Here is a 23650-nt window from a genome sequence, read left to right as displayed (position 1 = left end):
TGTTGTTTAGCCAGACTTGTGAGAGTGCTTTTAGAGAGGCTGGCTGGCCTCTGGGTGACAGCCTGTAGAATGGGGGTGTGACACAGGCAGTGTGACACCACGCAGGGTTTCAAAACTTGTCCCTTTCCTGTGGGGCAGATGCAGCTCTGGCTGGCAGGAGGGGCCTGGGCTCCCAGCAGGGCTCAGCTGTCAGCACAGAGGTCAGCACAGAGCAGGACCCATGGCAGGTGACAGGGATGTGTCAGCTTTGCCTTGGGTTTCAGCACAGCAGCTCCTGAGCAGTTAGTTAGGAGCGAGGGAGAACTTCAGCACACGGAGGACTTTCAGCTCTGTCTTTAAATGGTCCAGATGTGTGTGTTGGGTTAACAGACTAACTTCTTGCTGATGTGTTTGATCCTGTTACTTGCTGCAGCATGTCTGGAAGAACCAATTACTATGGTCAGATTGTCTTTTCCTTGCAGTTTAGTTGCTGCATGAGGTGGTCTGTACAGCAAAGGTAATAATCAATACCTTCCTTTCCTTGCTGCTGTTAAATTACCCTGGTTATTTTAATTTTCTTGTTGAATTAAAGCCTTTCAGCATTTCACTACCATGACTGTAATTGCCAAGGCCAGTATGTCAGTTTAATTAAAACATGAAGTGGCATTGTTTCTTTGCTCTGTTGTATTTCTTTTCCCTTTGCCTGCAGTGGACCTGGCATTCTTTATTGTGTTACATTCTGGATTAGACTCAGATCCCAGAGAGCCCTTTTTGTTCAATTTCTGTTGGTAAATTTGCTGCTTTTACTTTTCCCACAGCTCAAAGAGAAGTTGAGCTCCTCATGGCCCAGCTGCTGGCTCAGGGGATCTCTTATCTCTCGTCCCAACCATTTCCCAGGTGGCTGGGCCAAGCTTTCACCTTTCTCTGGTTTAAACAAGTGGCCAGGGAAACTGGGTAACATACTCATGTTACTCTGAACCAGATCTGGGGCTTCTTGTGAGGGTGTGGCCTGGTGTGCAGCCCCTCCCCAGCTCTTTTTCAATGTGCAAGTCCATTCTGTACTGATACTCTAGTTGTTGTGGACCTTTTTCCAGTTTTTATACCTTTTATCCCTAGATTGTCAGTTATCACTGTGACTTGTGATTTAGGCTGTTTTTATTTTTTGTTTAATTGACAGATCGTGTGAGCTACTGAATGTCTCTACAAAAGTCTGTGCTCTTTCAGCAACAGATACACAGATGTATGAGAGCTATAGAAAAAATATGCATGGGACAATGGAATAGCTTTCCAAAGGGAAATTTAACTTCCAGACTTTTTCCTCCTTAGAGCTACTGTGCCACTCCACCTGTACTCCTTTTAAGTACTTGAAATTCGTGTTGAGTTTCCTTGCCTTTTGCTTACATGGACTCAGAGGTGTGTTTGTACTTCTGTAGTGCAGAGCTGCTTCCTCTGTTGTGCTGCAGAAATTTGGGCTAAGCTGGGCCCAGGTCACTTCCTCCCTCAGAGTGCAGAAGCTGCCTGGGCTGTCTGGGACAACCAGCAGAGTAATAAATTATCTCAATGCTTTCATGAGGATTTAGGGTTCTGCTTTGCGGAGCATGGGAAAGGATATGTGGTAGGGATTTGGCAAAAAGGAGGAATCTGCTGTTGCCTTTCAGTTGTCTGTCTGCATTCTTCCCCTTTTACTCTTCTCCCCAAGCTGTTGAATCTCCTGAGGAACAGAATTGCCATTGGTGATGTCAGCTGGGTTTGGTGTCCTGAGTCATATCTGGTGCTCTGGGATATTGCCTATGAGTCATGGAAATCATTTATGCTTGGGGAGCTTGGCCAGAAGTGGGAGATGTGACAAGTCCACAGCTCCAGCTGCACTACTGGGGCAGATTTTCAGTAGCTGCTAGTACTTGAGGACTTACTCAATCCAATGAAGCTGGATGCCTTTCAGTGGAGGGCCTTTAACTGTTGGACTCCATCACTTTGATGTCTTCTCCAGCCTTGATGTTGCTCTGAACAGGCAGCAGGTGGGATGAAGAAAGAGAATCCAAAGGGATGCAGGGGCACTGGCTGTCAGTGTGGTGGCTGTTACCTTGTCCTTGCACTGCTCACACCCATCTGCCTTTCTGCTGCCTTGGGCTTCTTTAACCTTCCCTGAAGTTAAAACCTTTTGCCATTCAGCTTTAGTCATTGTACTGGGTGATTTTATGCTGTTGTCATCCCTAAGATATTAGTTATTTTAAAATTTGAAGTAATAAATGTTCTATCCTTAATTCTTTTTATTCCTTCAGCTTTCTTTAATGATAAAACATAACAGCTTGTTGGTATCAGTATGTTTATATACATATATATTTTAAAAATCAAGTTTTTAGGATCAATATGAACACCTTCCTAAACCAAATCTCAGTCCTTTCACCCCTCAGTTATGTAGGCAGCTCAAGTGGAAGGAAGTGGGGTGGTTCATACTTGGCTGTCACCTCCTGTGATGATTTTCCATAGCTGTCCTCTGTAGCTCAGCCTCTCCTTGTGTAATTATGGCCTGTTACCCCTTATTCCTGCCTGTGCCACACCTTGCAGCTAGCTGTTTGTGTCGTACTCGTTTACTGCTGAGCTGCCAGAGAAGTCTGTATCACTCTGGTTTTACTGTGCTTGGCACCCTTTGTCCCTGCAGTGTGTCCCCTGCAGTGTCAGAGTATTAAATGTCATTGGGCCTGTTCAGAGTCCCTTGGGAGATCATGAAGAATCCCACCTGCATTAGTGGCCTGTCACTCTGTGTTGTCAGGCTATGGAAGGAGTAGAATGGGATAGAATAACTCAGCTGGAATTATGAAATTGGTTAAATTTGATAATGTGAAAGTGGCTGCCAAGGGAGAAGGGATTTTTGAGGGAGCTCTTATATAAGGTGAGAAGTTTCCAGCAATAGGATGCTGGTGGAGTCCCTAGTGAGGGAAAAGAAGGTGACACAATATGAGAAGGAGGAGCTCTGAAATGTTTTGGAGGTGTCAGGCCTGGATTTGCCGGGCAAATCTGTGTCAAGGGTTACCTCAGGGGGGAAGCTGGATCAGCTGAAAGCTGCCAAGCCTGGTAATAGCACCAGCCCTGTCTGAGCTCAAGGGGTGTTGGGACAGTGCTCTTAGACACAGGGTGGGATTCTTGGGGTTTTCCTGTGCAGGATCTGAAGCTGGACTGCAGTGATCCTTGGGAGTCTCTTCCAACTCAGGTTGGCCTATGAATCTGTGAAGTGATTCTTGGTGTGTGGTCAGCAGATGAGAACAGTAATGATTTCTGGTTGACAACTGAAAGGTGAATTCTACCTTCTTGTCCCCTCTAAGTGCTTTGAATCCAGTTCTGTCACTGCACGTTGCCTGGCGGAGTGGGATATTCACCATGACTGTGACTGCTGTGTGCCTTTGAAATTGCCTGGCAAAAGCAATTACAGTAAATGCCTTGGATGTTGGATGAAAGAGACCATGTTCATCTTTGAATGCTGCTACATATCTGAAGAAGAGCAATGCTATAGAAAACTTTGCTGCTGGGAGCAGGGTTCACCTCTGATCTCTGCAGCTCTTTCAGCCTTATGTCCTCCCACAGCCTTGCCATTCTCGTGCTGGGCTCCAAATCTCAATCCCCTCCCCTTACCTTGCTGTTTTCCGAATGCTCGCACGTGTCTTTAATATTCAGTGTGGATGTACTTGTGCTGGGTCAATGTTTACAATTATTAACTGAAGAAATTACTGCAGTGGTTTCCCTTGTGTCATTGGTTCCCACCTCTGAAGCTTCAGCTTTCTCCTTGTTCCTCTCTGCTTTGATTGAGTTTCAGGCATCATCACCTTTCAGAGGATTCTTTCACAAAGTTGTATCTGAGTTATTGAGACATTTCTGCTTCCCTTTTGTATTGTTGGGATTTTTTTTTTCTTTTTTTTTTTTTTTTTTTTTTTTGTGGTGGAATGAGCTACAGATGTCCTGAACCAAGAAAATCTAATATATTGTTGGCAGAAGGCAGCTTTGCTGCAACACAGCGTTTGTGCGCATGAGGTTTTCCCACCGGTGTGCTCAGGACTTGCTGCTCACATGCTCTGCAGTGACTCATGTTTTGGATATGCCGTGCTCCAAGATACATGTGCAAATCCTGTCCTGGAATTCTCATTTAATTAAAAGTTAATGAGCAGAGTTCATAATTTTCCAGTGATTGCTGCATGGCAATGGTCAGGTCTTGCTGGCTGAGAGCTCACAGGTCTCTCCACCCTTCCCTGCAGGTGAACCAGCGCAATGTCCCGGGGATTGACAGTGCCTACCTGGCCATGGATACAGAGGAAGGTGTGGAAGTTGTCTGGAATGAAGTTCAGTTTTCTGAGCGGAAGAACTTCAAGCTTCAGGAAGTAAGTTGATGTGTCTTCCAACAGGATGTGAGGAGCATACCCTGCCCTGGGGTGAGATTATGGATACTTTTTGTGTTCATTATTGGCTGGGTTTGGAATGCTGTGCTGTCCAAATGCAGCAAATTTGGCTTAAGCCTGGCCTGTATAGGAAATGTTCTGGAAGACTGTTGTGCTATTTCCATGAGACCTTGTGTTCATTTAGACTTGGCAATCAAACCACACTGCTGAGATGCAGAAGAAAATGGGATCCTGCCTGTTCTTAGCATAGGAGCTTGACATATACGTTAGTGTTTGAGAGGCCCAGGACCCGAGAAGAAATAAGGATATTTGGTGTGGTCTCTGACATGACACGTTTTTGTCTTTCTGATGTTAAGGAAAAAGTTAAAGCGGTGTTTGACAACTTAATTCAGCTGGATCATCTCAACATTGTGAAGTTCCACAAATACTGGGCTGATGTCAAAGAGAACAAGGCCAGGGTAAGTGCAGCCATCAGGCTGTTGGGTTCTCATTGTTAGGTAATTAGCAAGGTGGAGGGTAACCTGTCATGCTGCCCCACAGGTTATCTTCATCACTGAGTACATGTCTTCAGGGAGCTTGAAACAGTTCCTGAAGAAGACAAAGAAAAACCACAAAACAATGAATGAAAAGGTAACTCTTTTTTTCTGTGTGACCATAACTCTTTAGAGCCATCAGCCCCTGGAAAGCCCTTTCAGCAGAGGGTCCCAATGAGAACTGGTGATAACACATTGCTGCGGCTCCCCTGTGTCCCTGTAGCCTAGTTCAGCTGCAGCTTCTCTGGCACAGCAGTTCTGTGCTGGTTGCTTTACTGCCAGCAGCTCTGTAGCTTCTTAGGTGTGGTGTGACAGGCATGTGTCTCTGCACGGGCCCTCACAGGAAGGGGGGAAGGTGTCTGTACATGGGAGACTGGAGGACAGGTGTGTTTCTGGATCCATGGGAATATGTAGAAACAAGCTGACCATAGGAGTACTGATTCTTTACACCTGCACTGAGTAAAAGCTGGAGCAGGTATTGCTTCCTACAAGTGGGCTGTGAATCACAGAGCTTGAGATTAGCTCCTTGTGGATGACTTTTCTCCTTTTCCTCTTGTATCTGCAGGCATGGAAGCGGTGGTGTACCCAGATCCTCTCTGCTCTCAGGTATGTGGGGTACTGGCCTTGAGATCCCAGCCATTGGGACTGAGTGTGGCAGTTAAGTATTAGGGAGCTCTCTAGAGTATCCAGTTATATACTGCAGGTTTCTCCTTGGTCAGGAGGATGTTGCAAAGATGACAGGGAAATCAAGTTCCACGTGAGAGGACTGAGAAAAACTTCCATAGTGTTGGCAGGCTGCAGGCCTGTTACAGGAAGTGGATTCATGGATATTGAGGCGTGGTGTTATTAGATGTGTGTGTACATTTCTTGATGGTGCAGCTTTTCTGCATCCATCTTAGTGCAATAGAGCTGCGTAGAATGTGGTTTGGGTTTTAAAAACTCTTTTCCACCTGAGCTAGAGTTGGTGAGTAGCTAATTAGAACCTTAGAAAAACAATAGCCTGGGTGACAGAGCATGGCTTGCACTCCATAGAGGAAACTCTGGTGCCACTTGGCTAAATTACAGCTATTGGTGAATAGTTTGGGTTCTAATAAGCTTCTGGCAGCAGACTGTCCTCATTTCTGCTAGCTGTTAACATAAACCCAAGCAAGTGAGATGCAAAAACAGTGTACCTGGGACCCAGCAATGAAAAGCTTTATTTGTGCCTGCTGATAAATATGCCCAGTTGAGTGTGTATAGCATTAAGTGCCTCTTTGGTCCCCTTTGAGTAGGGACAGAGTAAGGCTCTGATATTTTTGGTATAAAAATAAAATTGTAAGCCTTGTAGATTCCATTCAGCAGTACTGGGTTGGATGAAATCGTGTCTTTGCCTCTGGTACCCTGAGTTTCTTGGGCAGTGATAGGAGAAAGCTTTCTCTTCCCCTCTGCCATGTTCTGGAGATTGATTAGAGACAATTCCTGTTTGTTCCTGGTTCTCAGCCAGAGGCTGATGTACAGTCACTGAATTGTATCTCCTGCCTGCTGTAAACCCCTGGCGTGTGCCCTTTGCTCTCCTGTTCTCTTCTGATGTTTCTTGACGTGGGAGGGTGTGAAGGGAGGGATTCAAGGCCTTGACCAGTGCTCTGTTCTGCATCTCCAGCTACCTCCACTCCTGTGATCCTCCCATCATCCATGGCAACCTGACCTGTGACACCATCTTCATCCAGCACAACGGACTGATCAAAATCGGGTCAGGTAATGCTTGCTGGGGGTGCCCCTGCCTCATCAGACAGACTGCCCAAACAGAGAAAGGCAACTACTCCTTTCCAGGTTCCCTGGCATGATAGGCATGTGTGTACATGTGCTCCTCCACCCCCACATCAGATGTGCCAGAGACTGGGAGCAGAATTGGGGATTGGACCCTTGTCAGGTGCAGGAGTGATTCTTCTTTAGCCTCTTCTTTAGCTTTTTGTCTCAAGGGTCTGTACACACAGGAAATGCAGGAAATGGTGCTGAAACATGGAGGTTTTGTAAGCACATAATCTGTGGGTTCATCTGCTCTGCAGATTTTCATGTTGACACAGAGAGTGTTCCTCCCAGCACTGTGGAGCTTTGGGAGCTGCCTGGGGAGCTGTGTCCATGAAGCCACAAGAGTGCTGCTTGTAGCAGCCCATGTTTATGATAAAGTGGACAGACTCTGGCTGCAGCAAGTGGCTTATCCAGCATCCCATTATCCCGTGGGATAATGGGCCTGCCTTCAGGCTGCTGAGCTGCCCTTGGCCTGTTTGACACACACGTGCCCTGCTGGAGCAGCCACCCTGTGCCAAAACAGTTTATTTCATAAGTAAGTGGTGATGTTCCTGGCAATGCAGAGCATCCTTGCATGCTCTGGTTTTTCCTGCTATTCCCATGTCTCTAAAAATCTGTCTGCAGTCAGGATGCATTATTTCACACCTTGACATGACCTTTCAAGGGACAGCTTTGCTACCTGTTGTTCAACTTCGGCAAGTATTCTCAATCTGAGGAGTAGGTCTTTGCTTTCCTCGAGCTGTTGTCTGTGTGAGTTCTGCTTTGATGTGGCAGTACAGGGAAGGATGCTCTGCATCACCTGTCATCCAGAAATAACCTCTCCATCAGCTGCAGATCTGTGGCTTTTCTTCCCATCAAAGAACTCCTGTGTTGTTGTTTTGTTCCAAAACTGGGGTAGCAGGTTTGTGCTTGTAGCAGGGAGACAGGATCATGGCAGAGGGAACACTCTGCTCCTGATCTGCCTGTAAACTTGGGGACTTGCTCTTCACACAAGCTGATGTCATCGTGTTGTCACACAGACTTTGTGTTTTCCTGACTTTGTCCAAGTGGGAGAGATTTCCAAGAGTGAGTACATCTAGTACCTGTATGCTGGCAAACTCCCTGGCATTCAGTTCAGACTGATGGGAAGTCTTGAGTACTCAAGAAATTGCCATTTTTAGATTAGTTTCAAAGTACCATGCTGCTGCCATCTTTCTGCAGGGCAGCCAGCACTGTCTGTAAAACCAAACCCAGGGAGCTGGCATTGCAGCCACGGCTTTCACCACAGGGAGATCCTGCAGCTCCTCAGACTTGCTGTTCTCAGAGCATGCAGCTCCAGGGCTGCTGGTCAGAGGCTGTGTGTAGGAGGGTGGCTCTTCAGCTGTGGGTACAAATGGTGGCCTCAGCACTGTTACACCTTCAGTTTCACAAAGCTTTGCTTCAGTCAAGTGCAGCAGGAGGGACGTGTGTGTGCTCACGCAGGAGAAGTGGATGTCTGTGCTGTTACAGCTGCAGGATGTGACTGCAGCTGCAGTACTCATGTGCAGCTGTTCCTGAGCAGACCTCTCTGCTCCACAGCTGTGGGCTGCCTGGCTCATCTCACGTTCAGAAGTGAAGTAATTTATCTAAAAGATTCTGGTCCTTTCCTAAATAAAAAAGGAAGTGATTGCAAGTGGGCTTGTGGTCAGAAGAGGAATCCTCCAGATGGGAAAGCTGTGGCTCCAGTGCGGGCTGGAATTAGATTTGGCAGTGTTGCAGGATGTATTCCTATTCCTGCAATGCCCACCCAACCAGAAAAGACAAAGCTGCATCCCCAGGACTGCTGGTTGTATTGGAGCTTGAGCCTTTCTCCCTGGCACTGCTGCCTTTGCAGTCCTACATGGGCTGGGTTTGAGTTTTGGGCATGGAACCACAGTTGCTCAGGGTCACTGACAATGTCAGGCTCATGTTTGCTGCTTCCTGTCCTTGTTCTGTACAGCTGGCTGGTATCTGAGCACTTCCCTGTGTTTACTTAAAAGCAGCAGGACAGTATTTCTGTGGATTTATGGGGAGCAAGGATTCCCCATAAATGTACAATGAGTTGTGCTTTGGTGCTGTCTCTGTCGTCAGTGCTGGATTCTGCTCCCAAATTTCCTCTCCCTGTGGCTTTGGCAAAGAGAATACTTGCTGAATGTGGGGCAAACCCTGGCTAAGGCAGCTGCTGGTGTGCACTGCAGGACATCCTGCTGTCTGCTGGGGGAGGGCGTGCCAGGGGAGCAGCGTCACGTTGGAAATGTCTGATGGTGGTTCCTGTGACCCACGTTCAGGGGTGGGAACAGCCCTTTGCTCCTTGCTGCTCCCTCAGAGGCAGGAGCATGTGCACTGGCTGCACTGATCACTGTTTCTCTGTTCAGCATGTAAATCTGTGTGCTGGGGGTCAGCTGTGGAAGAAAAAGGGAGTGGGGAGAAGGAAAGATTTTGCATAATGCTTAAATGCAAAAGCCATCTATAATCCATTCATTTGCTAATGTTTTATTCTCCAGTTCCATAAAGTGCAGAGTTTATACATTTAAGGAGAATGTTTCAAATGAGTGATGAGAATAGGAAAGACACTTACAGCTCTTAAACTTGCCACTGGTATTCCCAGAGACTGGAATGTTCCACCTGCTTTGTGGAGCTGTGGTCAGATGAAAGCATTCCTTGTGATAAGTGCAAGTTGTGCCCTGTGTACTCTTCACAGAGCCCAGGTGCAGCACAGTGGTGCCTCCGTGGGTGTCTGTGCTGGCTAACAAGGGGATGTGCTGCCAGGTGTGTTCCTGGGGCTGCAGCTGCCCCGAGTGTGGGAGGAACAGCGTGTACACACAGGGTGCCTGGTGCTGCTGCCTGCTCGTGTTGGCATTGATGGGAGCTGTTCCCGGAATTCTCACTGGCAGTGTAACACCCATTCACAGGTGGAAAGAAGTGATGTGTTTGAATTACAAGTCCTTTTGGCAGCTCTTGGAGTACCCCAGCAGAAAGGAGGCCTCAGGCTGGAGGGTCTCAGTGTCCTCTGGTGCTCCTGAGATATGGCGGTGTGTCAGCATCTGCTGAGTGAGACCTTGATGGAGCACAGAGGAGGCTCCATGGAGTGCAGTGCAGATTTCCCCCTTGTGCCTCCAGGCATTGCTGCTGTGCACCTCTCCTGGCTGCATCACGCTTGACCTTAGACTCAGTCTGTCTTTAGTTGTGTCTGCTCAGTCTGCCCTCAGTCCAGGCCATGGGGCAGGACTCTTATGGGTGTTAGCTCTGCTGTGGCATCACGTGGCCAGGTGTGTAAGTGTGGGTTCTCCTGCTGAGATCTGTGGCCAGAAGCTACTGGGGCGTAGAGAAAGGGAATGCTCTGCTGAAGGGGTGGGGTGGGTAGGACTGTAGGACACTTAAAGAACAGGATTTCTGGCTGCTTGGTCTCAGAGTCAGCCATAATCTTCTGCTTGGTCAGAGATGCCTTGTCTCCCCTGCCCGGTCTGGTTCTCAGGTAGAAGCCCTGATGTTCCTTAGGTAAATTTCTTTTGAAGAGGTGGCTGGAGGCAGGGCCCGGTGCTCAGTCCTGTCCCTGTGTGCCCTGACTCTGACCCAGCTGTCTCTATGGATGTAAGTGCTTTGCTGTTCACCAACTCATTGACTTTCTCGTTTTACTTCCCGCTCACGGGCTGCTCTGTTACAACAGTCTTTCATAGGATATTTGCTAATGGTGAGCAAACTTCTCCGCTCCTGTGATGTGACTCCACTTATGTCATGTACATGATTTTATCTCCGTGTGTATCTGTATATATATATTTATATATATATGTGTGTGTATCTATATTTGTAACACACAAACATACACACTGATGTATCTACAGTGTTCCCTTGCTATAAGGCTGTGTGCAAAACTGTTTGGCTTAGGTGCATCCTGCTTGGAGAGCTCATGTTCTGTGCTGGGATGCAAACAGTACCTTGTGCTCTTGGCCAGAGCCTTACAGAGAGGGAGCACTGCCCTTTGTGAAGTCTCCTGGTTGTTAGTTTTCTCCCTCTCCATGTTCTTAGCGTGTGCTAGTCCACGGGCCCTGTGCATGCCAGCTCCTGCATGTCAATAAGCCATGCCTTGTTCTGAGCTCTTCCCAGCTGAACTTCCCACATCCATTAGGCTCTTCCCTGCTGCTGCTCCGCTGCCCTTGGCTGGGACCCAGCCCTGGACTAGCCCCCACTGTGTGCTTGGCTATCCAATTGCTTGCTTGTAGTTTGAACTCCTTAGATGTGTTGATTTTAAGATGAATGTTTCAGTGAATGTGTCTGGCTCCTTATGGCCAGATCCCTCCTGCCCCAAATGAGTCCCTGGATTGAAGTAAGCTTGGCTATTGATATTTCCCCAGATAAATCTCTGGTTTTGGAGAGATCCGTGCATATGAGGAGGGAGTTGGGCTGGTGGGAGCCAGAGAAGGATTCGAGTGCTGCAATTTGTCACCCTATTGCATAGAACAACATGTTTACATTTAAAATAATTATTTATTTTATTTTTTGCCATCAGGGTTATTCTCGATGGTTAGAGTTTGTTTCTACTGAGTTGGGAACCTACCAACCATCAGCTGAAGTGGTGGAAAGGGCAAGAGCCTGACCAGATGGGCTCTGTGCCTCCCAGGTTGGCGGGAGGACGTGCTGTGCCAGTCTGCATTGCCAGCAGAGCAGAGGCTCCTGGAAAGCTCAGTCTAGGATCTGGTGTAGCTGAGGGGTATGGTGATATAGTCAGGGTGGAGTCCTGAGGGGGGCAGGTGTCCCTGGGGGCGGCTGCAGGGCAGGTGGGGCTGAATGCAGGGCAGGTGTTCCTGGGGGTGGCTGCAGGGCAGGTGGGGCTGGCTGCAGGGCAGGTGTCCCTGGGGGAGGCTGCAGGGCAGGTGGGGCTGGATGCAGGGCAGGTGTTCCTGGGGGTGGCTGCAGGGCAGGTGGGGCTGGCTGCAGGGCAGGTGTCCCTGGGGGTGGCTGCAGGGCAGGTGGGGCTGGCTGCAGGGCAGGTGTCCCTGGGGGCGGCTGCAGGGCAGGTGGGGCTGGATGCAGGGCAGGTGTCCCTGGGGGAGGCTGCAGGGCAGGTGTCCCTGGGGGAGGCTGCAGGGCAGGTGTCCCTGAGGGCGGCTGCAGGGCAGGTGGGGCTGGATGCAGGGCAGGTGTCCCTGGGGGAGGCTGCAGGGCAGGTGTCCCTGGGGGAGGCTGCAGGGCAGGTGTCCCTGGGGCTGGCTGCAGGGCAGGTGTCCCTGAGGGTGGCTGTAGGGCCAGTGTCCCTGGGGGAGGCTGCAGGGCAGGTGTCCCTGAGGGTGGCTGTAGGGCCAGTGTCCCTGGGGGAGGCTGTAGGGCCAGTGTCCCTGGGGCTGGCTGCAGGGCAGGTGTCCCTGAGGGCGGCTGTAGGGCAGGTGGGGGTGGCTGCAGGGCAGGTGTCCCTGGGGGAGGCTGCAGGGCAGGTGTCCCTAGGGGAGGCTGCAGGGTGGCAGAGTGGCAGTGAGCAGACTGGCCCAGGAATGAGCCAGAATGGGAACCTGGCTGAGCCTGGGCTCAGCTAGACTGAGGGCAGCAAGGCTGAGGGCTGCCAGTCCCTCTTCCAAAATCAGTCACCCCTGTGAGCAGAACCAAAGGCTCTGGTTTTAGAAGGACAGGAGAAGCCTGAAGGAGCACTCTGCAGGCACAAGGAGATGTTGTGGTACCTATCCTGTGCTGGAACAGCATCAGATGGCCTTGGAATACTGAGCTTTCTTGGATGGCTGGTTGGGAACTTGTTATAACACTCTGTTGTACCAGGAGGTACTATTGATATGAGAGCTGGGGATGGTTTAAGCCTTAGATCTTGAGCAGTGATTTGGGTTTGAAAACACTAAATCTAGGGTGTAAATCTCCTGTTTTGCTTGAGCATTGAGCTAATGAGGCTGTGAGTGACATACTTTCATAACTAATCTTATTTTAGTCATCACTTCACTGGCTTGGATTTTGCTGCCTGATGTTTAAATGCTGTGCTGGTTTCCACATTCTTAACAGACATCTGAGGTAATACAGAAATAAGAGGTTAGTAGAAATCTGGCTTTTTTATTTTTTCAACTATGGCAGGTGTGGTTTTAAAAGGAAACTAATGGATAATTTAAGTCATCAGACATAGAAAAATCTGCCATAAAAATGGCAGGTTAGCATTGATTTAGGAAAATATAACATGAATTGATGTAGTTTAGCTTTTCTAACTGAACAGTTTTATGTGTGAGTCAAGCACATTCTCTACCAAGCCAAACATTTTTGGTTCCTTAGAAACTTGGCAAAACTGAGGCAGATACTCATAAGGTTTGTCTGTGACTACAGGTGCTGCGGGAATGAGATTGGGCAAGGAAATAGTTTTGAGTGGAACTTTTTGTCTAGAAGAAAGTTCAAGGTTGGATCCAGGCTACTTTTTGGAGGGCTGGTTTTTCTTTTAAAGGTTTGACTGCCATGGGTCTGTGTTGTCTGTGAAACTCTTGGTGTAAAAGCCTGTCTCCAAGTGAAGGCACTTCTCATTTGGCTTGTTCTTGAGAAACTGTTGAACAAACTGGGTTGAATAGCATGAGGTTGATTTCAGTGGAAATGGTACAATGATGTAATTGTAATGCTGCAATGCTGTACCTGCTGCTGTTATTACTGGAGTGGCAGAAACAGTTCCAGAGGCCTGCCCTGGGTTTCTGTGTAAGCACAGAGTTAAAGTAGGAGGAACAGCCATGGGTGAGTGGCAGTCCCTGGGTTCTGTCCATGCTGGAAGTTCCAGCTGCCTCCTGCTGACCACGTGTTCAGTGTGTGTGTGTCTGGGGGAGGGTAGTGGGATTTTTAAGGTCCAGTTGAGTGGGAAGAACTGGTGACCTTGGTGGCCTTGTGGCAAAGATTCTCCTCCTTCTATGCTGTGATAGTGATGAACTAATTTTTATTTTGCAGAAGGTTTAAAAGCCAGCTCTTGCTCCTATATTTATTTCCCTAGCTCAGAGTACCCTCTGTGTGCTGCTGTGGTTGACCTCATTCATGAAAACACCAGAAAGCTATGGTCATCTAGACTGGTTGTTGTTTTCAGTTAAGTAAGATATTTAAAAAGTTTTAAATGTCTCTGTTTAGTGCTCCAGGTTATGGAACATCCGTTTTCTGAGGTCATTGTTACTCCTGTGTTGCACTGAAGGCATTGCTGCTTCAGTTTTGTTCAGCTCTGTTTTTTCTCTGCTTTTATGTGACTTTCCCAGTGGGCATGGGGATATGAATTATAGTTACCCAGGTCTTCATTCATCCATTCTCATATTAGCATAGCAGTTGCAGGTGTCTCTTCCTTCCAGGGCCCTTTGGTTGAAGGCTTTGTGAACCTCAGCAGTTTAGGAAGCTCCTTCGTGCCAGTTCTGAAAAGATTACTTAAACACCAACAAGCCAGGGCAGCCTGTGGTGGCTGGTTGTGCCTGAGCAGGATGAGCTGCTCAGCTCAAGAGGTCCCTCCCAGCCTGGACAGGTTTGTGGTTTAGGTCTGGAGTGTGTGAACCAAGCAGTGTTCTCACTCTGGCAGCTGCTTCCAAGGTTGAGTTTTGCGGTAGGTTAAATCTCCCAAGGTCCCTTTGGCACATTGTGGGACAATGGTAGTCAAAGATGTGCAGTTTGAAATTTGGCAAAGTTGTACTTGAAATTCTTGAGCTTGTGGGCACTAATTGCATTTTAGAATGTATATTTATACATTCTAAATTTGTACAAATCTGTACATTTGTACATTTAGGTTCAGTCCCTACTTCTGTTAAGCAGAGCTGCTCACAACAGAAGATCATCTTCACAGTCGTGTTTCTGAGGACTTGTTTTCTAGTGCACGTCTGTCTTCTGGGAGCAGATGGTTTCTCCAGAGTAGCTCAGTCTAGCATTTCAGTGAATGTCTGTTCTTGTTTTTTTCTGATTGCATATAATTCTTGCACTGTGATGTGAACATGTATATCTTTTTCATAGCAATATTGCAGTGGTGTAGCCCAAGCAAGGGTTTTCATGGTCAGTGAAACCTTCATTCTTCTGGTCTAGAATGTGGAACTTTATTTTGGGTGCAGATTGCAGGTCCCCCAACACACTTTGATAGGGATGAACTTGTTTGTATCATGAATTCTTCCGGATAAAGTGCCAATAAGCTCCTAAGTCACTGTTTAAGAGCCTCCACACAGCCAGGATTGACAGGTACTAATCTTACAGCTCTTTTTTATGTGTTCTTGTTTTTTCTGCTCTGCCTACTTCTACTTTCTGCTTCCAAGTAATGGATGTGGTCAAACACGTCAACTTAGAACTCTTAAGTAATCTTTTAAATGTAAAAATACCACTTGCTGCTTCATGAGAAATGTGACACAGTGTGATCATGTCCCTCTGTAGCTCGCTGGCAGGAGTGTGTGCCTTGGTCCTAGAAGCAGCTGGTGATGCCCTGGGCTGCATTAGGCAAAACTTTGCCAGAGGAGGGAGGCGATGGTCCTGGCCCTCTGCTCAGTGCAGACACCACAGATCCTGGCCCAGCACTGGGTGCCCAGGACACAGGGACAGGCTGGGGACAGCCCCGAGCAGCCTGTGATGCTGCAGGGCTGGAGCGTCTGCCGGGCTGGGGCTGAGGGAGCTGCGGCTGCTGAGCCCGGGGCAGAGCCCGGGATCCCCGGTGTGGCACGGGCCCGGGGCAGAGCCCGGGGATCCCCGGTGTGGCACGGGCAGGGGGTGCAGAGCCCGGGATCCCTGGTGTGGCACGGGCAGGGAGGGCAGAGCCCGGGGATCCCCGGTGTGGCACGGGCAGGGAGGGCAGAGCCCGGGATCCCCAGTGTGGCACGGGCAGGGAGGGCAGAGCCCGGGGATCCCCGGTGTGGCACGGGCAGGGGGGGCAGAGCCCGGGATCCCCGGTGTGGCACGGGCAGGGAGGGCAGAGCCCGGGATCCCCGGTGTGGCACGGGCAGGGAGGGCAGAGCCCGGGGATCCCCAGTGTGGCACGGGCAGGGAGGGCAGAGCCCGGGATCCCCGGTGTGGCACGGGCCCGGGGCAGAGCCCGGGATCCCCGGTGTGGCACGGGCCCGGGGCAGAGCCCGGGATCCCCGGTGTGGCACGGGCAGGGAGGGCAGAGCCCGGGATCCCCAGTGTGGCACGGGCCCGGGGCAGAGCCCGGGATCCCCGGTGTGGCACGGGCAGGGAGGGCAGAGCCCGGGATCCCCAGTGTGGCACAGGCAGGGAGGGGTGAGCCCGGGATCCCCGGTGTGGCACGGGCAGCGAGGGCCATGTGGATGAGCCCGGGGTAGAGCCCACCCAGGGGTCCCCGGTGTGGCACGGGCTGGAGTCCAGAGAGTTCCTCTCGACCCCAGGCATCCTCAGTGTGATGGTGGCACAAGCACAGGTTGCCAAGGCAGGGATGGAGTCTCCATTCTTGGAGTTACCCATGACATGGTCCTGGGCAACAGCTCTGGGTGTCCCTGCTGGAACAGGCATGTTGGGCAAGGTGACCTCTGCAAGTCTCTTCCCACAAGAACCATGCCATGATTTTGATTCTGTGTTAATTTCTTTGGGTAGTAGCCTTCTCCAGTTTTGTGACATTAACTCTCTATTGCCAGTACCACTGATGCTGCTCCAGCAGTGTTTTCTCTGGAGGGAGCCATGGGCAGAGTTTAGCAGAGGTTGGTTTCCTGCTGGGAAGCCATGTCAGTAGATGTGTGCATATGTGTGTAAGCACATGGGGAGCTTTACCTGCACTTGGGAACAGTGTGTATGAACTTTTCATACACTGAATTGCTCCTTCAGCTAATGATACTCAACTGCCAAAAATAATAAAATCCTGTTCCTTCTGGTGACTCAGTGTTGCAAACATTTTGCAAACACTATTTACAATCTCTGATACAGATCTGAGGGCTGTAGGGAGCTTTTATTCTGTGATCAGCATAAATATGAAACTTCTTCCTGTTTGACTCCTTGTTTAATGGCTGTATGCTTCTTTTTATGCCAAATAACTTCCTAGTTCCTTATTTTCTAGGCCTTGCTCTCCCTTATAAAAAAAGCTTTTGTCATGACTGTGTGCAGAGAAGGGAAACTGTAATGTCGTGGGTTTGTGCAGCCTTGTACCCTTTGCAGGAGTGGAAATGTCTGGGGCATATGAGTGCAGGGGATAATAATATGGCCTTATACCTCTGCTGGCCCTGTGGTCACCCCTTCATAGCTGCAGAGGGTCGTCTTGGGTTCAGTTGATCATGTTTAGGTCCCTGGTGGTACAATCCCATTGCGGGGCTGCACAGCAAGCCTGGGACAATCTTGGAGATCAGTTGTTGATCCTTTCACTGACACCTGGCTTCCCCCTGCTTTCTGTTGGCCAGGCACTGGGCCCTTTGCTGAGGAGGGCAGTCCTGTTCTGCTCTGCAGCATGCTCACAAGAACCCAAACAGCTCAGGAGCTGCTGAGGCAGGGCTGTGGAGCAGGAGATCTTTGCTGCCTGCAAGGAGGAAGTTCTGAGTGCAGAATAAAGGCGGGCGTGAGATGGGTGCTGCTCAAGAGGGAAGTGTCTTCTGCAGCACAGAGTGTTCCAGAGCAGGGGCTGGATGCCCAGGCAGCTCTGCTGAACCTGCTGTGGGCACAGCTGGGAAGGAATGCCACCATTGCCTCCTTGGCTGGCACTGCTAACAACCAGTGGGCACACAGGCTGTTCACTTACACTGGCCAACTCTTTTTGCACGTTCTTGAGGGTTTGAGAAGTCTGACCAGCTACAGCATGTTCCTGTAGGAGTGCCCATTATCTCTTTTTATGCTTTTGGTGTCAGATTGAGTTCAGCTTGTCAAAGACAGGTTGCTTGCCCTACCCTCTGCTGTGCTTCACATCTCTTCCTATCACCCGTCCTGCTCAGACACCATATTTGGCTGAACCTTTTTCTAAAATTCATCTCTGCTAATTGCACACCAGACTTGTCAATTCCCAGGGGGCTGTCTTGTAATCTGCCCCTTGTAGTCACCTTCTTGTGGCTGAGAAGGACACATTCATTGTTATTGTTGGTGATCTGACTTTGCTTTGTGGTCTTCATCATTTGTCTCACTTAGTAGCTATCCTCAGCCTTCAGCCATCCAATCATGCACAGCAGGGAGCCAGTCTGAGAGTACAGAAATAGGTGTATAAGTGACAGATAGCAGCCATGTGTGAATCAGGCAGGAGAACCTGTGTCAGAGGTAACTTCAGGTGTGTGTTCTTACCTTGTACAGTCACGAGGTTGGTTAAAATGTAGGCTCAGGTGAAGCTCCCAAGCCCCTGCCATGGCTAAGTGGCCCATGCATCAAGGTGACCAGACCAAACCCAAATTTCTTGTCTTGCCATCTAAAATCTTGTCACAGTTGTAACAGCACTTCTGGCTGCTGTGTTGAACACCCCTGCAGGGAGTTTTTCAGAGCTGACCTCAGAAGCAAGTTGTGCTGTCAGTGATGCTTAGAGCAGGACTGTGTCTGGCAAGGCTGTCCCTGCTTAGCTGTGAGACACACAGGAGATTCTGGGGGTCGTTGGCCCTGTGCTGCCTCAGCTCTGCAGTAACAGAGTGAGGTGACTCCTGTCACCTCAGCCAAGCTGCACATGAGCTGGGATATCAATGGCTGGAACAGGCAGAGTCCCTGACAAGTGTTGCTGATCAAACCCAGCTGCAGAGCCAATCTTTGTAACAGTGATGGAAAAGCACTCCAGTGGGACTCAGCGAGTTAGGAAGCACAAGGAGCAGAGTACCAGCGGGGACAGGTCCCTGGCTGACCCACAGCAGCAAATTCAGAGCTGCCTGTGTCAGTTCTGTGTGTCTGAGTTGGAGGGTCTCACAGACAGTGCGAGCCTGGTTCTTTACAGAAATGCTGGTGCTGCTGCAGAAGGTCTGTGCGACCTGGATGCAGAGGAGCTGATTATCAAGGCTGGCTGGACCTCCTTAAGGACGCTGTAGGTGGAGCCCACTATAGTGGGCTAGACTTCTACTCTACCTGCCTGTCTGGTGTGGAAGTGTGTCAGCCATCACTGCTGAGGTTTCTGTGGATAATCTGTTCTGTGACTGACTACTGCCTCAGCCCTGTCCTTAACTGGGCACAGGAGCAAGAACAGAGTACCTGGACAGTGAACTGGCCTTGCCATCCAACATGTGCTCATAGCAGGATTTAAAGACACTGGAAAATGAAGCCAGTCACAACATTGTGTGGAGGGTGACTTTCCTTGGCTGATTCTGCTCCGTATTTGGCAGGAGGGGTTGTTGAGTTTTTGGTCCCTGTTTCCTTTTACAGTGTGAGTTAAAAAGTAAGTTATTTTCTCTCCCCACGTTGTCTGCTTTGCCACTGGGAGGTCCCTCTGACATGCCTGTAGTAGCTGCAGGTTTAACAGGTGTCACAAACATCTGTATGCTAGTTCCTGTTGGGCACAGAGACATCCAGGATCCCATAAACAATAGTATAAATCTGATGTTGGAACAGAAGAGTTTCTGAAGCCTAAAATAGTCTCTTTAGAAGGCCTGGTATGAGAACCCAGTGTGCTGGACAAGCCACGGGTGCTTTACTCTGTGTGCCAAGTCTGGCACTGGATGGATGTGTGGTGACAGGGTTGGGGCTGAGGGGTTGGCTCCAGCAGCACAGGAACACATCCAGTCCAGTGCAGAGGACTGGGCAAACTTCAGTTGTAACTGACTGAGGAGTACAAAATACTAAGGTGAACAGAAGCCCAGAGCTCATAATTTGGGTGCTGATGAGGATCTGGCATTTTCTGGCTCCTCAAGGGAGGCTTCGAGCTGCTTGTCATGTGGGGGTGTTGGGATGCTTTGGGGCAGAGTCTCCAGGAGAGAGAACTGGTGTGATGGTGCACTGCCCTGGCCAGAATTTGTCCAAAGCAGTCAGTGTCACTGGGAAAACAGAGCAGGTCTTAGGAGAAAGACAAAAAAGGTAGCTTGTGCTGCTTGGTGGTGTGAAGGTGAGAGGATCTGGTGATATCTGGGAACAGGTGAGCACTAGAAATGAAGTCATCTTACTGAACTCCTAGGATCAGAGCTAACAGAGGGAAGAGAAAGCAGTTACTTGTGAATGGTTGGATGGTAAAGAAGCCCCTGGCTATTGGAGCAAGCTCTGCTTCCAGTGCTCAGATTGGGTAATATGATTTGGTATGTGCCATGCAGCAAGGCTGAGCTGAGTTACCAAGGGAGGTCCTTCTTGTCTGACTAGAGCGCAAAGAACATCTTCTCTCTGAAACGGGTAACTTGTTACTCAGCTGGGAATCCTCGTTGTGGAAAAATACAAGTGGCTTGGCACATCCTGTGTCAGCCCACATTGTGCCAGTACAGACAGGGACTGATTGTGATTGTCCAGGAGGGTGACCAGGGGGGACGTGAGGCTCTGGGACTGGGCACATTCCACTGTGACAGTAGAGCTTCAAATGGATAGTGGCTCTGTGCTCCCTGCCCACCTCAGTGTTTCTCCCTGGCAGACAGCTGCTTAGTTTCAAACAGTTGTTTGCAGTCTCTGCAGAGGTGGCTGTCCCAAAAGCTTATCTTTCATGGGGGTCCATACTTGTGCTCTGCTCACTGTTCTTGTGGCTGCAAGTTATTTCCTCCCCACAGCTCTGAGTGGTTTGTGGAGGTGCTAGGTGCTAGGAGGTTCTGCTGTCTGGATGGTCACCTCCCTTCCTTCAGCAGCTTGGCTTGATTCTTGTCTGGAGGTGCTTTGGCACCAGCATCTTCCTGAAATGTGAAAGAGTTGCTTGGTAGGTCCATCCTCCCAGAAATTGGAGGTGGTGACCAATTGCAGTGACCTTGGCACCTCTGGCTGCTATTCTGAATGAGTTGCTCGTGGCAATTGCTGTAGCTCTGTTTGAAGTTAGGCATTTCTGCTTGGAGTTGTTCCCACCTTGTCCTCCTGCTAGGCAGCAGTCATTGTCTCCAGGTTTGCCCTTGGAGAGTGATGCTAAGCTGCCAAGGAAACAATGCAGGAATGTCTTGGGTCGGGGCAGGTGACAAGAGATGAAGGCTGTGAAGACTCACCTTAATGCCACTATTCTGCCCCTTTGGGCACCAAGGGCCTGCAGTTGCAGGCATTCCCTGGGATTTCATCAGGGATGGGATGTGGCTTCCTCTATCCCAAGCATTCCTGGTTTTCTTCTAGTGGCACCGGACACAATTAACAACCACGTGAAGACCTGTCGTGAGGAGCAGAAGAACCTGCACTTCTTTGCCCCAGAGTATGGAGGTATGCTGTGGCTGTGGCTGCAAGACTGGGGATTTTTTCTCCTAACTGATGCTTCCAAGCTGTCCTGCACCTTGTTCTCAGTTCCAGGCTCCTGGCAGTTGCCACATTAACAGTTCTGAGCCATTTGAAATGCTTCAGCTCCTCTGTTCTGTGGTAGCAGAGGAGGGAGAAGCTGCAGAACTGTCCCAGCCTGGTGCAGAGTGGTGCTGCTGCATGCAGAGCTGACTGATAACAAGCTGACTGTTATTTCTGTGTTACAGAAGTTGCCAATGTCACCACTGCTGTGGACATCTACTCCTTTGGGATGTGTGCACTGGAGGTAAGTGTCGAGCATGGACTGTGGGACAGAGATGATGAATCTGAGAAAAGAGAGATCTCTGGAAGGGCTGTGGCCATGGGTGGGTTTGCTCAGGGACAAGTGTGTTTTGTTGTCAGAGCCAAGTGCACTTTGCCTTGGAGGGATCCCTATGGAGGATCCCTCAAGTGCCTCACTAAGGAGTAAATGGCTCAGGGATTTGCAGTTCTTCCCAAATTCCTAATGGGTAATTAATTACTTAGCGGATCTTGGCCAGTCCTGAAGTCAGACTCATTGGCTGGAGGGAATAGTCACTGCTGCAGACTGTTATGTGATGTTCATGTGACCAATGCCTGGGGTGTTTGGAGCAGAGGTCAGCTGTAGGCTGTCAATTTGTCTGGGCCAGCCTGTGCCCATCTGATGGAGGTGCTGGTTGCAGTCAATGTGAGTCTGACATACCTGGTTGTAGCAGCTTTGTTCTTCCTCTGTCCTTGCAGTCAGTAGGTCCAAGTCCAGGTAATGGGAGCTGTTAGGAGTATTTTCTGAGAATTGCCAGAAAGAGCCAACACAAGGAACCCTCAACCTCTGCTGCACCTTCCATTAGTGAAGCAGGAAGAGAATTGTGGAAAGATAAAACTTTTAGGAGAAACTTAAGCTGAATGCAGAGACACTCTGCAATATTTTCCAGCCTTTCCTAGCTGGGAATTAGTGTCTGTGTGGTTGGCTAGAGCCCATTCTTGATGTGTTGTGTGCTTGCTCTTGTTCTGCGATGCAGAGCTATTCACACAGCCAGAAGGGACACTGTCAGATCCTGGCAGTCATCCAGTCACTGCTTCATTATGGAATTATCAAACAGAGTAACAGGCCAATGGATCATGAGGTTCAAAATGGAGACACTTACTGTCCAGGTTGTTGCTGGCAGAGTTCCCAGGGCTCCCTGGCAATCCTGGGGTACTAGGAGCAAGCTGTTGTTATGAGGCAGCCATTCTCTGTCTCTCCAAATGTGACCTTAAGTACCCCCAAAGAGCTTGCTGTGGTGATCTCATGCTTGGCAGTGGTCTCCTTGAGCCTGTCTCCCATGCAGTCTGTCACTCCCAGTGGAGTCTGACGCTCTGCTCTGTGTTTGCAGATGGCAGTGCTGGAGATCCAGGGGAACGGGGAGTCCTCCTACGTGCCGCAGGAAGCCATCAACAGTGCCATCCAGCTGCTGGAGGACCCCCTGCAGCGGGTGAGCCACGGCGCTCGCTGCCCTGAATTGCTCTGCTGCCGTTGCTTGTTGTCTCATGCAGGTTTTCTCTCTAGGAGTTCATTCAGAAGTGTCTGGAGCAGGACCCTGGCAGGCGCCCCACGGCCCGGGAGCTCCTGTTCCACCAGGCGCTGTTTGAGGTGCCATCGCTGAAGCTCTTGGCTGCTCACTGCATCGTTGGGCACCAGCGTGAGTACAGAGCCCTGGGAGCCACGTCCCCACTGGGTCAGTGCTCTGCAGAGCTTTGCTGAGCTGTCAGTGGCCCCCCAGTGAGCTGGCACCCTGTGAACACCCCTGCCCCTGCCCTGCTGGTTCCTGGCTGTTGGACGCAGCTGTGGGGCTGGGAGGGCTGTGGTGCCTGACCTGCTCTGAGAGCATCTCTGCACTTTTCATTGCTTTTCTAAGGCTGGAGAGGAACTGCAATTGCTGCAAGTTACTCCTCTTTTTTTTTAATAGATATGATTCCTGAAAATGCTTTAGAAGAAATGACCAAAAACCTCGACATGAACGCAGTGTTGGCAGAGATCAATCACGAGGACAGGGAAGGAGTCAAGATGATGTGAGTCCCCGTGGTGTGCTCAGGGGGGCTGCTCAGGGGAGCAGTGCTGGAGCACTGGGATTGCCCATCACCTCAGTGTTGGTGTTTCCCCACTCACTGTGTGCCAGTGGGAGCTGGTGGAGCTGGAGGTGAAGGAGCAGTCACTGTCTGGGCACACACACTTCTGGGGAGTTAAGCACTTGAGGTCATCCTGTCAGGCTTCCAGCAGTTTTGCAGTCCATACCTCATCTCTGGAATGCTTCAGAGCATCCTTGGGACAGGGGTTTGGCTGTTCCAAGTGTTTGTTGCAACCAGGGACGTGGTATGGCAGGTATTTGTGAAACAGCTCACCAGGAGCAGTGTCATTGAGCCACCCTCCAAACAACTGCATTGCACAGTTCTGAGGGCTGTGAGACTTGCTCTGCCATAACTGCTGCCTCATCCTTAGCTCACATACATAGTTATGTCCTTAAGGGAAGATAAGAGCTTGTCACACCAGTGGCTGCCTGTCCATACCCATCCTGCCTGTGGACACAGCCCAAGACATGGGGATTTGAAACTGCACCCCAAGAGACCCAAGTGGATGGTACTGTGAGACAGTTTCTTATCTGAGGACATTTTGTTTTCCAGCTTCTCACAATCTCCAGCACTGGAGCTGGACAAGTTCCTGGAGGATGTGAGGTAAGAGGGATTTTTTAAGACCCCTTCCATTGT

At 49.9% G+C, this 23650-nt stretch overlaps 1 protein-coding gene across 2 annotated transcripts in view; it reads left to right on the top strand.

The window, feature by feature from the left end:
- NRBP1 (nuclear receptor binding protein 1) overlaps positions 1–23650 on the top strand; it is a 35526-nt gene that overhangs the window by 8955 nt on the left and 2921 nt on the right. Inside the window, exons 3-14 of one of the 2 annotated variants that reach the window (XM_064411360.1) lie at positions 4227–4349; positions 4724–4825; positions 4908–4997; positions 5466–5506; positions 6540–6634; positions 10353–10376; positions 20774–20857; positions 21118–21176; positions 22282–22380; positions 22455–22587; positions 22855–22957; positions 23567–23617. In XM_064411360.1, the coding sequence (XP_064267430.1) occupies positions 4227–4349; positions 4724–4825; positions 4908–4997; positions 5466–5506; positions 6540–6634; positions 10353–10376; positions 20774–20857; positions 21118–21176; positions 22282–22380; positions 22455–22587; positions 22855–22957; positions 23567–23617 (1004 nt within the window). The remainder of the gene's footprint in view (positions 1–4226; positions 4350–4723; positions 4826–4907; positions 4998–5465; positions 5507–6539; positions 6635–10352; positions 10377–20773; positions 20858–21117; positions 21177–22281; positions 22381–22454; positions 22588–22854; positions 22958–23566; positions 23618–23650) is intronic. The other variant, XM_064411362.1, reaches the window with a different exon arrangement.

This window comes from Passer domesticus, chromosome 3 (assembly GCF_036417665.1).
Source record: "Passer domesticus isolate bPasDom1 chromosome 3, bPasDom1.hap1, whole genome shotgun sequence".
NCBI classification, from domain to species: domain Eukaryota; kingdom Metazoa; phylum Chordata; class Aves; order Passeriformes; family Passeridae; genus Passer; species Passer domesticus.
Note: the sequence above shows the minus strand (reverse complement) of the source record. Positions and strands in the feature narration are given on the sequence as shown.